The sequence below is a fragment of the Ictidomys tridecemlineatus genome, chromosome 9 (assembly GCF_052094955.1).
Source record: "Ictidomys tridecemlineatus isolate mIctTri1 chromosome 9, mIctTri1.hap1, whole genome shotgun sequence".
NCBI lineage: Eukaryota > Metazoa > Chordata > Mammalia > Rodentia > Sciuridae > Ictidomys > Ictidomys tridecemlineatus.
Genome location: NC_135485.1, coordinates 19,525,177 through 19,543,553, shown reverse-complemented (window position 1 = coordinate 19,543,553; position 18,377 = coordinate 19,525,177). Strand labels below are relative to the sequence as shown.

Sequence of the window (18,377 nt, the reverse complement as noted above, 5' to 3'; positions counted from 1 at the left end):
CTATAGGAAATAATTTATCAAACTTTGTGGCTATTTGCATAAAAAAAAACAGAGATCAAAGGTATTTCAGTCTGAATTATTGTAATACTGATGGCTATCTATTAAATAAATAGGGAGGTTAGGAAGAGATGCTCACTTTAAGAACAAAATAAACTCAGTTTTAGAAATGTTGAGCTTAATCTCACATTTAAGCAGATAGTTCATTTCAGAGGAATGGAGCAAAAAGAGATGTGGCAGTAAAAAAGAGGGAAGCTATGGTGACTTGAATAAAACAACCTGAATTTTTTTTTTAATTTTTTAGTTGTAAATGGATTTTTAAATTTTATTTATTTATTTGTTTGTTTATATTCAGTGCTGAGGATCGAACCCAGGGCCTCATACATGCCAGGCAAGTGCTCTACCACTGAGCCACAACTCCAGCCCCTGAATATTCTTAATAAAGTAAATGGCAAATGCTAAAAATGAGTAAGACAGTGATAGAAATGGGAGCCACTGCCGCAGTCTGGCTGGGCACAATTCAGGAGCCACTTGTCAAAAGAAACTAACTTTATTTTTAGAACTACAAACGCCAAGCAAAACAGCTCCTCAGGGAAAAAACCCTCAGAGCCCAACTGCCACCACCGGCTTCCACAAGCCTCTCACCCACACCAACCCCACCACCTCCCCCAATCCTCCTGCTCTTGAGGCTGATTGGCTGGGTCACGTGGGCGGAGCCAAAGAAGTCCCCCAGTGAGCAGTTCCGTGGAGGAGCCAATCAGCTAGATGTTGCTGGGGCCGCTGTGAGCCAATCATCAGCTGGCAGTCTGAAGGGCAGGGAAACAGCCCAATGAACATCACCGCAGAGGAGCCAATCAGCTAGATGTTGCTGGGGCAACTGTGAGCCAATCATCAGCTGGCAGCTGGAAGTTTGCTGGGGCCCCTTTGGCTGTGGCTCTCAACAAGCCACCCAGGTATGGGAAGGTTTTAGAAAATCTAAATATAAACCAGATATTAAGTAAAGAATGAAAAAGCATTAGCAGGCAGCACAAAGAATCCACTGAAAGTTAAAAAAAAAAAGACATGAATTTAGATTAATGATTAACAATTAATTATGTAATTTTCCCCTAAAGTAGTCAATAGTTTGGGAGAAACGTAGACAACAGAAGTGGCCTTAGTCTGAGGACTAGAACAGCAAACAAAATAGAGTAAGAGGTTATGAAGTGCAAGAGAGAACATGATGGAATGAATGGCATCGTGAAGTCCAGACTAAATAGTTTTCATTCAGAGAAGAGAACTGCCCAAGGGAACAGGAAACTAAAGAACTGGATGTCCCATGGAGAACAAACACAGGAAGATAGGCATACACTAACTGGAAGAAGAGATAATTCATATACGGATTATACATAGTGACTTTCATCCAAAGAATACAGTGTAAAAAGGTAGGGGGTATGGATATTGCAGTGGAGAAAACTCACAAAATACTACCTCAGCCAGGTGATCAAGGTCAGCATCAATAATAAAAATCATATGACAATGGTTAAAGAATAAATTCAACAAACATTTTTGAGAGTGTTCTGTGGTCTAGGCACTATGCTAGATGCTGAGTGCAAAAAGCACAGTCACTGTTTTTAATGAATATTTATTATTTAATGAATAATTTAGTGCAGGGGTTGGCAGACCTTCTATAAAAAGGCAAATAGTAAATATTTTAGATTTTGCAGGCTCAAGGTCATGACTGGAACTACTTAACTCTGCCATATTGTAAAAGCAACTATAGACAATTGCAAATGAATGAATATAACTATTTTCCAGCAAAATGTATTAATTCCTAAAATTTTCCTGCACCATTCTTTTTAAATTAATTTACTTATTATTTCTCCCCCTTACAACTTATTATAAAACTTTCCAAATATACATAAAAGGTGAAAATAACATTTCAGTGAACATTCATGTACAGAAGACCTAAATTCTACCATCAACATTTTACAATTAATACTTTCTCATGTTTCTAATACCTATCCATTTGTCTTTGCACCTAACAATTCATCTTATTTTTGCTTGCATTTCTAAGTAAGTTGCAGACATTATTATACTCTTCCCCTAATACTTCAACATGCATCATTAACTATAGTTCAATATTTTTAGCTCATTTTTGTTTCTCTTGAGGTAAAATTTGCATAAAACAAATGCCACATATAAGTATGCCTTTCCATGAGGTCTAGCAAATACATAACACATGTACAACCTAAACCATTACCAAGACATTGAACATGTCTGTCACTCACAGAACATTCCTTTGTATTTCTCCCAATAAATCTCCACCCTCAAACTCTCAGAGGCAATAATTGTTCTGTTTCCACCATGATTATTTTTCCCCATTTTAGAACCTCACTTCAATGGAAAAAAGTATATATTTTTAAGTAAAACTTTCTTTTACCCAAAATAATGTTTTCAAATTTATTGAATCAATACATTATTGATATTCATTGATACATTACTGATACATTGGTCTATCAACTGTTTATTTCTATTTATTCTTCAATCATAGCCAATTAATTGAAGGATATAATTTGTTATTTATTCTTCCAACTGATGAACAGCTGGGCCATTTCCAATTTGAAACTCATACGAATAAAGCTTCCATGGAAGTTCTTCAACAAGTCTTTTTGTGGACACTTGCTTTCCTTTACTTTGGGTAAATAACTAGGAAGAGAAATGTCTGCTCATAAAAGTCACATGTGTTTATTTTCACAATAAATTCTCAAACTTTTTCTAAAGCAGTACCATGGGAGTTTTACATGCCCATCAACAAAGTGTAAGAATTCAGGTTACTTCATAGCCCTATCAATATTTGTCTTGTCAGTCTTCAATTGTGGCCACTCTGTTGGTTGTGCAGGGTAGATTTTTTTTTTGTATTATTTTGATTTTGATTTTTCAACCTTTAAAAATGTTTTAAAAATTCCTAGCTTTCCAGGACTATAAAAATAGGAGGAAAGCTGAATTTGGACCATAGTCTACAGTTTGTTAATCCCCAATCTAGTGGATAAATCTGAAAAGAAGATACATTCCTTTATCGTTCACATGGATTTTTATCAGAAACGATGATATACTTTAAGAATGAACTCATTATTTTCATAATGGACTTTCTCTTCCTTCAGTCATGATAGAAAACCAACCTTTGTTTCTTATACTTAATATATTAAAACTGATACTTTCTTCATATCTTTTAGAAAATTCCAAAAAATATTTAGACCCAACTTTCTTAGTTTTAGTTTCTTGAGTTTAAATCCCTGCAACAAAGACCACACAATTCTTTTACAAGTGTATTATTTAACTATTATGTTTCATGACAAATAAGTAAGTAAATATTATCTCACCCTAAGAGATACTACCTTGAGAAAGAAATATAAATATTTCTTCAAATATCTCCACATTTTTTGTTTATATTGCCTTCTTTCACCATCTAATTTTCAGGATTTTTAAATAAAAATAAAAGTTGAAAAATTAAAATGTACCTATCATCTACTATTATGGAACTCAAAGCAGCAAAAAATTTTTAAGAGCAGCAAAATCATGATGATAATTACTGAAGCTGTGTGATGCATTTGTGGGTGTTTCTTCAGAGTATATTTGAAATTTTTCATAATAAAAACTTTTAAAAATCTAATTCCAAGGCTATTCTAGAGAGTGAAGTCCGACTCTTTGTGATGCCCATGGAGCACTTCAACAATGGCTACCAGAGAGCCCTACCCAGCATGGAGAAGAAGGCTCTGCCAAAGGGAGGAAGACCACGCTGTCCCAGTGAAGGACAGATAAGAGAATTGGGGGGGAAATGTGATAAAGCTTATTTATTGAGTTTCTATCCTAACAGATTTTAATAGCTTTTCCATTTAAATTATTTTATTATTTTAAAGTGATCTTAGTCATTGCCAATCCATTAGTATGTGAGAACAAACATATTTCAAATATAGTGTCAGTAACACTACTTTAAAGCTTGATATTTTAAGAGGGAGCACCTCAGCAATGGCTGTCAGAGAGCCCTACCCAGCATGGAGAAGGCAGCTCAGGAACAGTACTCTGACAAAAGGAGGTGAACCAGGTTGGAGGTGAAGCCAGTGAAGGACAGAGAGTTGGGAAATGTGATTCATTCATATTTAATGTTTTTAGTATCATAAGACATGACAACTAGATTGTCACATGATCATTTTATTACATTTTAAATGGCCAGTATAGTACACTTTCCCCTCTTCTATTCAGTTTTTTTCAGGATTACTAGAGTTAAATAGGTATAATCCTTGGTTATTGAAAATAAAGAGTATGCACGCACTAGGGACACCACTTTAGTGGTTCTACCCAGTCTTTCATATAATGAATAACATGTACTCCTGATATCAATGAGAACTTTACTCTGAATTACATAACTCAGCATGAAAAAGTAAAATTAAAATGAATAATAGCCAACCTGAGCTTTCCTCATGTATACCAAAGGTTCCTTGAGATGTTCAGGAGGTGCAGCAGGATGACTAGGTAAAGGATACCTACAAGCAAAAAGAAGCTGCTAAATATTATAAAGAACTCTTGATAATTAATTCTCTTGATAAGAAGTTATTTACCTCTATAGTCTATGTTATAAATGAAAGAGAATATTTGTTCTATGTGTTTACATGGGGTGCAAAAATCTAATAAAACTTTAATTCTTTTTGCACTAGTAATGAAAAATTTTTAATTGTTTTAGAAGTTAAATTGCTTGATAGTCTGAATTCATAAACTGAGCTAATCTCTATAGTTACTCACATGAAAATGTCTATTTTAGCACATAAATATTATAATATTAAGAGGAATTTTAAGGTTTAAAAAATGCATTAACTTATCAATACATCAAATCATTTCATTTCTCCCAATTTCTTTGTCTAAATGATATATATTTTTAAAAAACTGAAATGGTAATATAAACACTTCTTATGATACTAATCATGTTTTTTATATATATATATTACATAAACTCACAAATTGAACAAAATTTGAAAATTTTATGGCATTATGAACTCTATTTTCCAAGCAACATTACATTTTCCATTCGAAATATATAGTTTTCAAAGAAAATATATTTACTTAATCAATAAATACTTGATGTTGGCGAGGATGTGGGGGAAAAGGTATATTCATTCGCTGCTGGTGGGACTGCAAATTGGTGCAACCAATGCAGAAAGCAGTATGGAGATTTTTTGAAAAACTGGGAATGGAACCACCATTTGACCCAGCTATCCCTCTCCTCAGTCTATACCCAAAGGACTTAAAAACAGTATACTTCAGGAACACAGCCACATCAATGTTTATGGCAGCACAATTCACAATAGCTAAACTGTGGAACCAACCTAGAAGCCCTTCAATATATGAATGGATAAAATAAAATGTGACATATATACACAATGGAATATTACTCAGCAATAAAAGAGAATAAAATCATGGCATTTGCAGTAAATGGATGGAGTTCGAGAAGATAATGCGAAGTGAAGTTAGCCAATCCCAAAAAGCCAAATGTTTTCTCTGATATTAGGAGGCTGATTCATATTGGGGTAGGGAGGGTGAGTATGGGAGAATAGATGAACTCTGGACAGGGCAGAGGGGTTGGAGGGGAAGGGAGGGTGATTAGAAATGATAGTGGAATGTGATGGTCATTATTATCCAAGGTACATGTATGAAGACATGAATTGGTGTAAATATACTTTGTATACAACCAGAGATATGAAAAATTGTGCTCTATATGAGTAACAAGAGTTGTAATGCATTCCACTGTCATATATAAATTTTAAAATTAATTTAAAAATTAAAAATAAATAAATACTTGAGCCATTCTAAGTACTGAGTATATGGTAGTAATTAGAAAACCTCTGACGTTCTAGGAAAAAAGGCAGTCAATAATTATGAAAACAAATACATAATATCAGGTAGTAGGAAGTGCCATGAGAAAATAAAAGCAGAGCAATGAGATAGAAGTGAAGGCCTCTGGGGAAACCCCTGCCAAAAAAAACCCCTGAGTCTTTAGATAACTTAGTAGCGCTTATCTTAAATACAAGATAATCTAAAACTATCTCACATTGTGTAATAAAGAGGCATGTGTTTCATTATATCTAAATTTAAAAAGATTTTAAAATTTAGGATTGAAAATTGAGAGCATTTACTGAAGATTTTAAAAGTTATTTAATAATCAAAGAAATTTATCCAAAAATACAAGTAACAAGAGGCAACCAGAAAGTGTTTCATATTTAGAAATACTTAAAGAGCTAAGTGTTCAAGGTAAAAGAGAGAGAAATGTGAACAAAACACTCTAAAATTTTGCCCTCATAAGAGTTTACATTTAGTAATTTGAAGAGAAAAGAGTTGTTAGGTAACACACTCTTGTTAGGCAATCACACCCTTGATTCCTGCTTCTTGTCCCCCTCAATACTCCTCATATTTCCCTACCAACTGACAGAAACTTATTTTAGGCAACAATGAAACCTTCCTTGCCCTCATCTAGCAAGTTCCTAACCAGTTTTCTCTGCTTCCAGACTACTGGCAACCTACTTGCCAATTTGCTTGACTGTTAATCAGCATCATGTTTTCTTTATTTATGAACAAATGTATTTCCAATGTCAGATATAATGTCTGGCACATAACTAGATAACTAATATATTGTTGAATGAGTAAAATACAAATGTGATCTTTGTCACTAAAAATTTTAACATAGGACGCAAATCCTCGTAGGATCCAGTCTACAAAGTCTTAAGTAAGCACATCCCTGCCTACATATTAGATTCTTCCAGACCCCTTCACCTTCTTAGCCATACAAACTTTTTTTTTTCTTCTAAAGTGCCACATTCTTTTTACCTCTGTACTTCTAGAGTGCTGGTCCCTTCTGCCAAAAATGCTTTTTCTCTCTACTAATTCTAGCTCAGTGATTCTGATCTCAGTCTGAACACTGTTTCCTTTGGTTAGCCACCATGGCATCCCCAAGTCTAGTTAAGTGCCTGTCTTATGTGCTTCTTTTACTTACTGTACCTTAGTTACCACTTTAAAGTCTGTGTGCCCCTGGGGGAAATAAGTTTCATAAAAGCAATAATTATCTAGCTTACTCATTCATTATTCTCATTACCTCGGAGAATAAACAAAAGGTGGTATTTAAAACTAAGAGGGCAAAAGAGAACCACATAATTTTGGAGGTACCCAGGTCCACCGCTTAAGCACTCTCTCAGTGAAAGCCATGAAGAGACTCACTCAAAACCTTGTGGTCTAGTGTAAGCACCCATTATCCTAACAGCTTCTATTTTAGGATCCTTGCTACTTGACACTCATACCTCTCTAAGGCATGGTAGACATTTACATTTATCTGCTACAATAGTGGACTATTTGTGTTATAACATATGTATATGTTAGACACATTCATATATTTACACACATACATACGTATATAGTAAGGCATTTGTTTTGTTTTGGTTTTGTATGTTGCTGGGGATCAAACCCAGGGCCAATGCATACTAGGAAAGAGTTATCCCTCAGCCAAGATTTTATTCAAGTTTTATTTACTTCTTTAATTTATATTCCTTAAGGGAAAATAACAGTCATCTAATTCTTCATAATCTGTTCTGCACAAATTGCAGTGAAGACTAAGACACAGAAAGAAATCAGTACATTTCGGCTGTCTTATTTAAATCTTTGTAGTAAGGTTAGAATTAATAATTACATTAAGTCTCCCCAATTTAACAAATATTTATCATGTGCTAGCATTGGTTAGGTGGCTCAATAATTTTATAGACTCAATGTCACTTATTTGATGCTATTAGAGATACTAAAAGAAACAATATAAGAATTCTTATTCCAAAATATTTTTAATTCAGTCAAAAGATAAAATACAGACATACGTCAGACGCAGTAAAAATCCATGGGTTTTGGAATCAGATAGCTGGAGGTCAAGCCCTAACACAGCTATTTATTAGATATATCATCTTCAACAAGTTACTTAAGTGGACTACTATGGTTTGATGTCTGTTTTCTCCAAAATTCATGTTGAAATTTAATTGCCTTGTGACAGTATTAAAGTTCCTCTGAGAAATGATTAGGCCATGAGGTCTTCACCCTCATAGGCTTTACAAAAGGAAGAGTTTAGCTTCCTTTTGCCCTTTCTTGCCCAAGTGCCTTTCATAAGGTGACAATGCAGCAAGAAAGCTCTCACCAAATGCTACCACCCTTGATATTGGAATTCCCAGGCTCCAGAACTGTGAGCCAACAAATTTCTGTTACTTATAAATTACCCAGTCTCAAGTATTCTGTTACAGTAGCACAAAAAAGACTAAGATATGGTCTAAGCCTCCTTTTTCTCTTCTGTAAAATGGTAATAATAACAAATTCTACTTCACAGGCTTGTTACAAAGACTACATTAACAAGCTAATGTATATAAAATGCTTAGCATAGCACCCGCTGCAAAATAAGCATGCCAGCAATGTCAATTATCATTATTATAACACTGATTAGTTAATAAATATTTAACTAATTGCTTAAAATAAACAAAAAAGATAATTAACCAAAATACACAATCTGAAGTGGGAAGAGCTAACCTATCTGTGTAGTCCAAGTATTCCACACACCTATTCGGCATGAATGCATGTTTAGCTTCAATTATTTAGTATTACCTAATGAATACTCCTACTTTACTTTTTACTTTCTTTACTCATCCATCTAATGGTTGTAGCTAATGAAAAAAGGTACAGAATATACTAAGTCCACTTTATTCTCCTGACTTATGTTAGGGGAGACACTTCATCCCACTTAGAATATGCCTTTCTCTGTGACAAGAACTCCATCACCCTAACTCTCTCCAGGTCCTCACTATACTACAGATAAATTTAAATGCTTTATCCAATGTTGAAATCTGGGAAGAATAAACTGAACATGCTCATGGTGATACACTGGTATCTGACTGGAATATAAAGTCTATTTAGTTTTAGAGTTTAGGTGAGGCACTCATTTTGCTTTTGCACTAAGCTATGCTCTCCTACCTAATCTTTAGCAGTCATAAAGTGTAATTTCAATCTTCCATTTGCCATTTTGTTTTCTTTTTAACTTTCTATTTGTTCAGAAACAAAATGAGGAAGAAAGGTAGTACTACTGAGCTCCTTTAAAATTCCCAACAAGTTATTAAAAATATATTTATTTAAAGTTCTATCATGTAGAATGTTGGAAACATGATAATGAATGAAAGATAGTCCCTGCTATCAGGTAAAAAAAAAAAAAGATAGTCCCTACTGTCTGCCACACAAAACTGCTTTCAGGAATATATTGTCACAAAAATAGCAATCATTAATAAAACATCCTCATATTATCCAATGTTTGGAATTATATACAGGAGGCAGCTTATTGTCATGATAAATATCTATTCCTCTGATTATTAGTACCACCAAAGGTATAATCACAGTCAACTTCAATTAATAGGTAGCACCTAAGTTGATATTATTTAAGAATTCAAAAACCAATGGGGAAGATAGTAATAAGCAAAGTAAATATTAATTTAGAAAAAAAAATGTGTATCTAAAGCATATGTCCACAGGCCTTCATCTGTGTCTTTTAATTTCAGAAGGAAAAAAAAAAACTGGAAATAGTCTGGTTAAGCTGTGTAATTTTATTTCCCAGTTAATCATAGATTAGAGAGGGCAAGTTAGAAATGGAAGTGTTAGAATATTAGAAACAAATAAAGTGATAGCAGTAAAAATGCAAAACAAAACAAAACCAACAGGCATAAGAACTAAGACTATATGTTCCATGAAGGCAGAATTGTGTTTACTTTCTAGATCCCCAATGCCTAGCACAATACTGGCATATGGCACATGGCAGTTACTCAATAAATAATTTATTCATAATAGAATGTTGAATAAACTACAAAAGCTAACATTCTGGATTTGTATTTTGTGTGATGGCAAATAGTTCTACATGTTTTAACAGACCCTGATGGTAAATCTAGAGAAGCGAAAACACTGATGTTGCCAGGCCCAGTGGTGCACACCTGTATCCAGTGGCTCAGGAGGCTGAGGCTGGAGGATCACAAGTTCAAAGCCAGCCTCAGGAACTCAGCAAGGGCCTAAACAACTCAGTGAGGGCTTAAGCAACTCAATGAGATCCTGTCCCAAAATAAAGTATAAAAAAGGGCTGGGGATGTGGCTCAGTGGTAAAGTGCCCCAGGGTTCAATCCCTGGTACCAAAACAAACAACAACAACAAAAAAAATACTTACGTTCTTAATGATGACACCAATTTTGCAAAGAAAAAGGGCAATTGTTTTTATATTTGTAAGTTTGTAAGGATAGAAAAAAGTGTAATATCTAAAACTATGACAATAAAAAGAATGTTAGTAAGCTCCAATTATCTGAAATATTAAAAGAAATATTCCCTAATTATGCTGAATGAGTGAATTGGTTTTTTTAAATATTTATATTTTAGTTGTAGTTGGACACAATACCTTTATTTCACTTATTTATTTTTATGTGATGCTGAGGATCGAACCCAGGGTCTCAAATGTGTGAGGCAAATGCTCTACCACTGAGCCACAACCCCAGCCCAAACTGTTAATATAAAATTCTTGGTGATAACAAAAACCAATCTCTTCATTATTAATTACCAGGCAAGGTTGTAGTAATTTTTAATTATATTAACTTACTTGAAATGCCATATAAATATGAATGAGAAAAAATAATACAATGAGCATACAGAGCGATATTTGGGGGTTTTTTGTTTTGTTTTTTCCTTCAGAAGTATGTTTACTGCATTTGAAATGATACATCAGTGATCTCTGAGTTATAAAGGGTAAAAGAAAATCCTCTCATAACAAACTGACAAAGGTAAAAGGTAAAACACTTTCACAACAGCATGAACCACACACTCAGAAACAGATCTGGGTTTAATACAAATGACATAATTCCTGGTCATCTGCAGCCACTTTTATAACTTCATACAGATAATGAATTAGGCTAAAATGCACTATATATTTGGTAGACTTCAGGACCAGTATCCTTAGTACATCACAAAAATATTTTGATATCCCAAAGAAGCAAGACTTGCAAGTAAGCATTTTAAACATAACTTTTGTTACTTACAAAGTAAATATAGCTTAACAAAACTGTATTTCAAAATAGGTGGGAAAAACTCACACATTCAGTTCACTGTAAACAGCATTCTGAAGTTTCTTCTCCCAACCTGTTTTTAAGGAATAAAAATAAGAATAAAATATATTAACATAAAGTTCATTAAATAACATACATCTTAACAAAATTTAACTCACTAAATCTTTGGCATCAGATTCGTTTGTGAAAGAACTTTGTCAAGTGCTAAATGCTATGTAACACAAGGTATTAAGGAATTACTTACTACACCTTTACCATGACCCTCAGCTAATACTGAGTTACAAAGTCATCAACATTATATATTTTTAAATTTAAACTTTTGTGCCATTTTCTCAAGTTGTGAGAAACATTTCCTTCTTCGTCTATCAAGGTGCTCGCTGAAGGCCAAAATCTTTGGATGTTGCTATGACAAATGTGCCAAGGGGAAGGCAGGAAACAATCTGGCACCTGACCCAGACAGGCACAAGTAACTAGTTACAATTAACTAGTCACTAAGTTCTTGGACAACAGATACAGATTATTATGAATTACCATCACTTAATATCTCATTTTCCATATGCATGGATTTCTATAGAGAAACTTTCTTGTTCTACCAAAAAAAAAAAAATTTAAGATTTTCTTTTTGTTTGAAAGCACAGAAGAGGTAGAAAAAAAATGTAGAAAGAAAAAAGTCCCAGGTGAAAAGCAAAATGACAAGGTACTTTACTAAGAATATACTTACAACCTTAAGGACATTTTGCAAGATGAAAAAGATATTTAATAGTGATTATAAAGCACAGAGTGTTCCTTATTCTTGCACCATGGCTGATAGTTCTAATTATCACTAGATAGAAACCTATTCAGCATAGTTTTTATAATTTTGAATGAGTAACTAGAAGTATGGGGACACTTAAAGAATTAGGAAAAAACATACAAACCTGACACTTTAAAGTATTCTTTAATGTCTTCTTTTAGTGATTCAAGTTTAATTTCAGGTCTCTGAAGGCTGGCCTAGTTTTTTGAAAAAGAAGAAGAAAAGACAGGGATCAAAAGTGAATCATTGGGGTTGATAATATAATGCTAGTGTAATTTTTAAAAAAGGAATGTCCAAATGTGAGTATTATTTGAAAAATTCACTTTGAGATATACAGAAATATCTGGAATAACTCATAAGAGAGAGAAGACTTTCCTACATAGTCTTAAAACAGACATTCCTTGACAGAACACTATAGTCTAATCAAAATATAAAAACTTGAAGTTTAAAAAAATGTATAGCAGTTATGAATGCTAAACATCAGATTTTATATATTCATTCACTTAATATTATATCCAACAGATATAGCACCTATACCTAATGACCAAAAACCCAAGTTATATCGATGTAAATCTATTTTTATACAATGTCTTCCTCTTTGGATTGATACTAAATGTAAATAGGTGTTTACTGTGCATATTTATGAAAAACACATTAAAACTACCAGTCTTTCATCTTCAAGTTCATGCTTTCTATTCTACTGGTTTCTCATACTGCAATTTTTACCATAAATAATATATTTCCTGACTTGTAATGTCTTTGTTTACTCCCAAGGTGTTGATGTTTCATCATTTAGCACTCTCTGTCAAATTCAAGAAGCAGCCCATTTGAGTATTTCATAAGCATTCCAAACCTAAGAAATCAAAAATTGAGTTTGTCTTCTATTTACAACTTTGCTCCTTTCTTCTATTTTTAAAACTTCATCCATGAAATTATCACCCACCAGATCTTCCATGTCAGAAATATCAAAGTTATTCTCAATTCCACCCTAATTCTTCAAAGATTGGACTCCTTTTTTGGAAGATGACACTGGTAGCAGAGAGCTGGGTTTCTATTTGTTCATTCATTTTGGTATCATTTTTTAATCTCCCTGATTTCCATAGTGGGGAGGAAAAAAACAGATCAAGCAACTAGATAACTAAAACCCTAAGGAAAACATTTACAACAAAATTAAGTTGTAAGATATCCCCCACAAATTCAAAATTCAATCAGCTGGGACCAAACACAGTCACAAGACCTGTATGGAATTAACATCTGTGCAAGCAGCAGCAGACAGAAACATCAATGGGATAGCTGATGTGGGTGAATGCAAGAGAACCCCAAATTAGCTAACATCCTCTAGAACACATGATGAGCCAATTTTAAAACAGGAATTAAAATAGGGAGGGCTTTTGCCAAATCCAATATATAGTAGCTGAGATGTGAAGAGGTAGGAGCTAACAGCTATTAATTTTTAAAACTCACCAATTAGCACTCCTTTGTCTTGCAAAGTCACACAAAGAAGAAAATGTTGACAGATTAACTAAAACTGTAGATGACAGGGAACTAACTCGGGGCCATGAAAACCAGTTAATAAAGAACAAAGCATTTAACCTGTCTTTCTTATGGGAACTATACCACTAGTTAAGCAGATAGTAAATGAAGGGAAATGTCTCTTTATAAAAGCACTGCAGCTAATAACTAAAATAGATAGGATATAATTAGAATTTCACAATTTTGCAATACCAATGAATTACTAATTCTAGGCATTGAGCAGAAACAGCTATTAACATTGTAAAAGAGAACCAGGTAGTATATGCTTCTCAATGAAAGAACACTCTATTACCTATAGCCAAGCCAAAGGCTGATGAAGCCTTGGGTCCAGTTGTCCATTTATAAGATATACAAAAGATAGAAGAACATGTTGAGTAACATATGAATTTAGAATCAGAAAAATCCAAGCTGTGGAAATCTCTAAGACAAATGGTCCAGTTCTTCAGATAATAAATTGTAAGGGAAAAAAAAAAAGGGAGGAAACTGATAAGTTAAAAAACTTAAAAGACATATCACAATTTCTTTAATTGACAAGACTAAGCTAAACCCAAGCATATATATTTTAACTAATAAAACTATCAAGAAGTGCAGAAAAGCGATTAGCATAAACATCAGATTGTCAGAGAGGGCAGGGTTTGTGACTGGAATGGACAAATGGTGGGGCTTCTGGTGTGGTTGACAGTTTCACTTCTTTTTACAAGGTGGTTGTCACTGTCATTCACCTTAAAACAATGAATCATACACTTGTGCAGGATTTTTTAAACTGGGGGGTGATTCTATTTTACAATAAAAAGGTTCAAAATATAAAAAGAAGAAATTTGTCTTCTAATCTATTTCTAACCTACATTTTAAAGTCCAGCCTCTAGTCTGTGTCCCCATCACTTCTTATTTGGACCACTATTACAACTGCTGAACTGGACCTCTTGCCATTTTACTTAAACCGCAACCACACCCCACCTGGCATTTCCAAGTCCCCTTACTCTATTTTTCTTCTTTCTTGGCATTTATTACCTCCAAATATACTATATGGTTAATTGATTTATTATGTTTATTGGCATATTATACACCTTGTTACATTAAATTGGTAAACTCAGCTACAGCAGACATCTCTTTCTCTTTTACAGTTGTTAAGTACTTAGAATAGTTACTTTCATGTAGGAAGTACTCAATAAATATTTATTAAATGAAGGAACAAATTTCTCCCTTTCACAATATATCCTCCAGTGTTTTCTTCCTAAATGTAAGTCTGTCATGGTGTGGTTCTCCATAACACACAAGAAGTTTAAATTTTCAACAGGCATGTTGAGCCCTTCCTTCACAATGCAGACCCAGCTCCTCCCTACAAATGTTATCTCCTCCTGCTGCTCCATCAAGAACAACACCCTCACTGTCCTCTCACACCCCCTCAGCACACACACTCCACTCTCTAGTTGCAGTGAACTGTATTCACTGATCCCCCAACTGCCAAGTCCCTGAAGGGCTCCAAGATTTTGTTTCTATTGTGTCATCAGATAGAAGGGCTTTCTCACCACCTGGAAACAACTACTAGCTTCCAAGACATCCCTCAAATACCACCTCCTTTGCCAACTCTCCCAGCAAATACAGAACACTGTTCCTCTGTGATTGTATTTACCAGATTACAATGTAATGTTCAGCTTAGGGATTTGTCTTTCTGGCTAGAGTACAAATTCAAGGACAAGAGCCAGGTCTTCTTTCTTGTTGCATCCCAAGTATTAGGTATCCTGATAGTGTTGTTTGACAAAATTACATTGACCAAACCACATTCTATTCTTTTTAGCCAATTTCCTTCCAAAACAAATAAGGAACTTCATAAAATTATTTTTAACTAAACAGAGTGGATTCCAATCTGTTGTTCCCAGGAAATATTTTAAAAGCTGTAAAATTCCTGCTCATTATTCAAAAGGAAATAAGCTTTCTTTTACTAGCCTGTATTTGGAAATGAATCAGAGAGCACAATTTAAAGAATTTTAAGAGAAAAGAGAATGTGGTTTACCTTTCTAAACATTTTTGATATTTCAAGGTTGTTAGACTTCCTAGATATACTTGTTATACTAAAGGCAAACCAAATTCACTAACCATCCAAGCTAATTGTAAAAATCCTCAGATATTTAAGATTTAAAAGCAAGACAGTGGGCTGGGGTTGCAGTTCTGTGCTTACCATACACAAGGCTCTCGGATTGATCCCCAGCACCACCAAGAATTTAAAAAAAAAAAAAAAAAAAAAGCAGGACAGTGAAGACAAAGAGGACAACATGATAAGGCACAACCATTCTGGAACATGACTTAGAAGCATAGCTCTTTTTGCAAATAAATCTAAATATTATTAGGAATTCTACTGTGTAAAATACAATCAAATTGGTATTATTATGCAATAAAAACAAAGAAGGCTTTTTTCTCAATGGCTAATGTCATAATTAACACTAAAAAGATACAACTTTATTCTGATATAGCTTCAATATCTAATTTACTTTTGTATTGTGTTTTGGTTGCTTGTGTAGAGAAAATTTTTGATTCACAAATGTAAACATAAGCATTTCTAATAGCTTTCCTGGCAACTTCAGCACAGTCCCAAATTAAACTGATACAGGAAATTTAAAGAGAAGTAGTTGGAAATTTTTTGTTTGAAAGATAGATACAAAAATTATTTATCACAAATATAAAAAATCAGACAAAGAGCTTCCAGCCCTTACAACTGCTAACACTATGTATAACAGTATTACTGCCACATGGCCCAGTTGTCGTGTAACAGCAGCATGCCATGCCAGGGACTATAATAAGCTCATGCATGGGTCCCTTCCCTGGCCAACACCAAGCACAGCAAACCTGCTGCAGTAGAATCCTCACTTGCACAGTGTACCTTGAGAAAGCATGTGCAAATCCAAATGTTTTTTAAAAACCAGCACAGCATTACATTCTTCCTCATCCACGGCATATTTATAGGCTCTCCCAAACATATGAAGAGATTAAACAAGAGATAGAGCTTTTTTTCCTAGGATCTATCCGTCAACAAGTTTAAATTTAGAAGCAGAGTAGTGAACTATGTACTAAAGGTTTGATACTTAATGCGTTTAGAAGATTGTTGTTTCTTCCTATAACTTTTAAATTAAATGTTTTTCAATGAATAGAATTTTCAGAATCCTTGGATAAAATAGAGCACAGTTTGAAAACTACTTGGAACTAATGGCATTAAAAGTTCTGGAATAATCCCAGCCTTATTTAATAGCTTCACCATGTAATTTAACTTCTCCACATCTTAGTTTCTTTATTTAATAGGGAAAACAATACCTAAACTAAATTATTCAAGTAAAAAAATTTTCAATTACTTTTAGGCTACATAATATAAGATGTGCCCAAATGGAAATGGGCTAAATATTTACAAAAGACTGTCAGGGAAGGAGATAGGGGGTTGAAGGTAGAGATTTTAAAAATATCTACAACAAACATTAAGACTTCTCTTAAACAAAATGCCTCTAGCTTACCAAGAGAGCTAAAATACACTGCAGCAAGAGAGCATACAATAAACTCATAGTTATGGCCCTGCATATATCCTTCACCCATACTGATATTCTCCACCTTTCTGTACCCTAAAAACAAATGGCCTTCCTTCCACCAAACCCCCCCCCCACACACACACACCTAGTTTCTATTCCTAGCAACAGTCTTACTTCAAAGCCTCCATCACTAGAAATCTTAAATTTCTAACTTTATTGAGTAAAGGAAACTGGAGAGGCAAAGAACTGAAGTAGCAGCTCTGCCAAAGACACAGTGAGGCAGGCTGGGGGGCACTCCATGCAACAGGCATAGGGAAGTCTATACACAGGAGCCGGAGGACTTAGTTCCCTCTAGCGAGACCTGGACTCTCCACTTCTCACTAGGCTGTCATTTAATTTTAAGATTCATCAATCATTCCACGCCCAAAGAATCACAGAATCTCAGGGTTAGACGGGCCTGTAGAGTTCCTCTATGTCAACTAACCTTGTAAGGCCTGCCTCCAGTCTCCAAGTGACTTTCTGGATAAGAATCTTAGAAACTTAGAAACTCTAAACTCGCTTTCCTACTACAAACTGCTCACATTCCTACCTTAGTCAACTATTAAGGTTGAACTATTTTGTTAGACAGCTCTTCCTTATTATGAGCTAAAATTTACTCCCCTTAATATCTGCAACCACCACTCTTTGGGTCACAGAAAATAAATTTAGTCCCTTTTCTGTGAGAAGCCTTCAAATACTAGCTGTTGTGCCTTCCCTGAAATTTCTCTTCTCAAGGCCACACATATTCCCAGGTTTTTCAACTTATCATTGTACAAGTCTTCTTACCACCCTGGCCATTCTCTAAGCAGTTCCAGTTCAACTTGTCCTTAATTGCTGTAGCTCTTTATTTCCACTGAACCACTGATTCTCAACCTTTTCAGTCTCAGATCTTCATTATCTTAAAAATTATTGAGGATTCCAGAGTGCTTTTGCTTATTTTTTTTTAATTTTTAAAATTTTTTTATTTTTTATTGTTGGTTGTTCAAAACATTACATAGTTCTTGATATATCATATTTCACACTTTGATTCAAGTGGGTTATGAACTCCCATTTTTACCCCGTATACAGATTGCAGAATCACATCAGTGACACTTCCATTGATTTACATATAGCCATACTAGTGTCTGTTGTATTCTGCTGACTTTCCTATCCTCTACTATTCCCCCTCCCCTCCCCTCCCACCTTCTCTCTCTACCCCATCTACTGTAATTCATTTCTCCCCCTTGTATTTTTTTCTGTTTCCCCTCACTTCCTCTTGTATGTAATTTTGTATAACTCTGAGGGTCTCCTTCCATTTCCATGCAATTTCCCTTCTCTCTCCCTTTCCCTCACACCTCTCATCCCTGTTTAATGTTAATCTTCTTCTCATGC

The 18,377-nt window shown here is 34.4% G+C and overlaps 1 protein-coding gene across 3 annotated transcripts in view; it reads right to left on the bottom strand.

Moving 5' to 3' along the window:
• Window positions 1–18,377, bottom strand: part of Tbc1d19 (TBC1 domain family member 19) — a 141,658-nt gene that overhangs the window by 100,146 nt on the left and 23,135 nt on the right. Inside the window, exons 2-4 of one of the 3 annotated variants that reach the window (XM_005318905.5) lie at window positions 12,047–12,119; window positions 11,157–11,202; window positions 4,442–4,517 (exon numbers count right to left, since the gene is read on the bottom strand). In XM_005318905.5, the coding sequence (XP_005318962.1) occupies window positions 4,442–4,517; window positions 11,157–11,202; window positions 12,047–12,119 (195 nt within the window). Of the gene's footprint in view, window positions 1–4,441; window positions 4,518–11,156; window positions 11,203–12,046; window positions 12,120–18,377 lie in introns of those variants that run through there. The other 2 variants (XM_040292566.2, XM_040292567.2) reach the window with 2 other exon arrangements.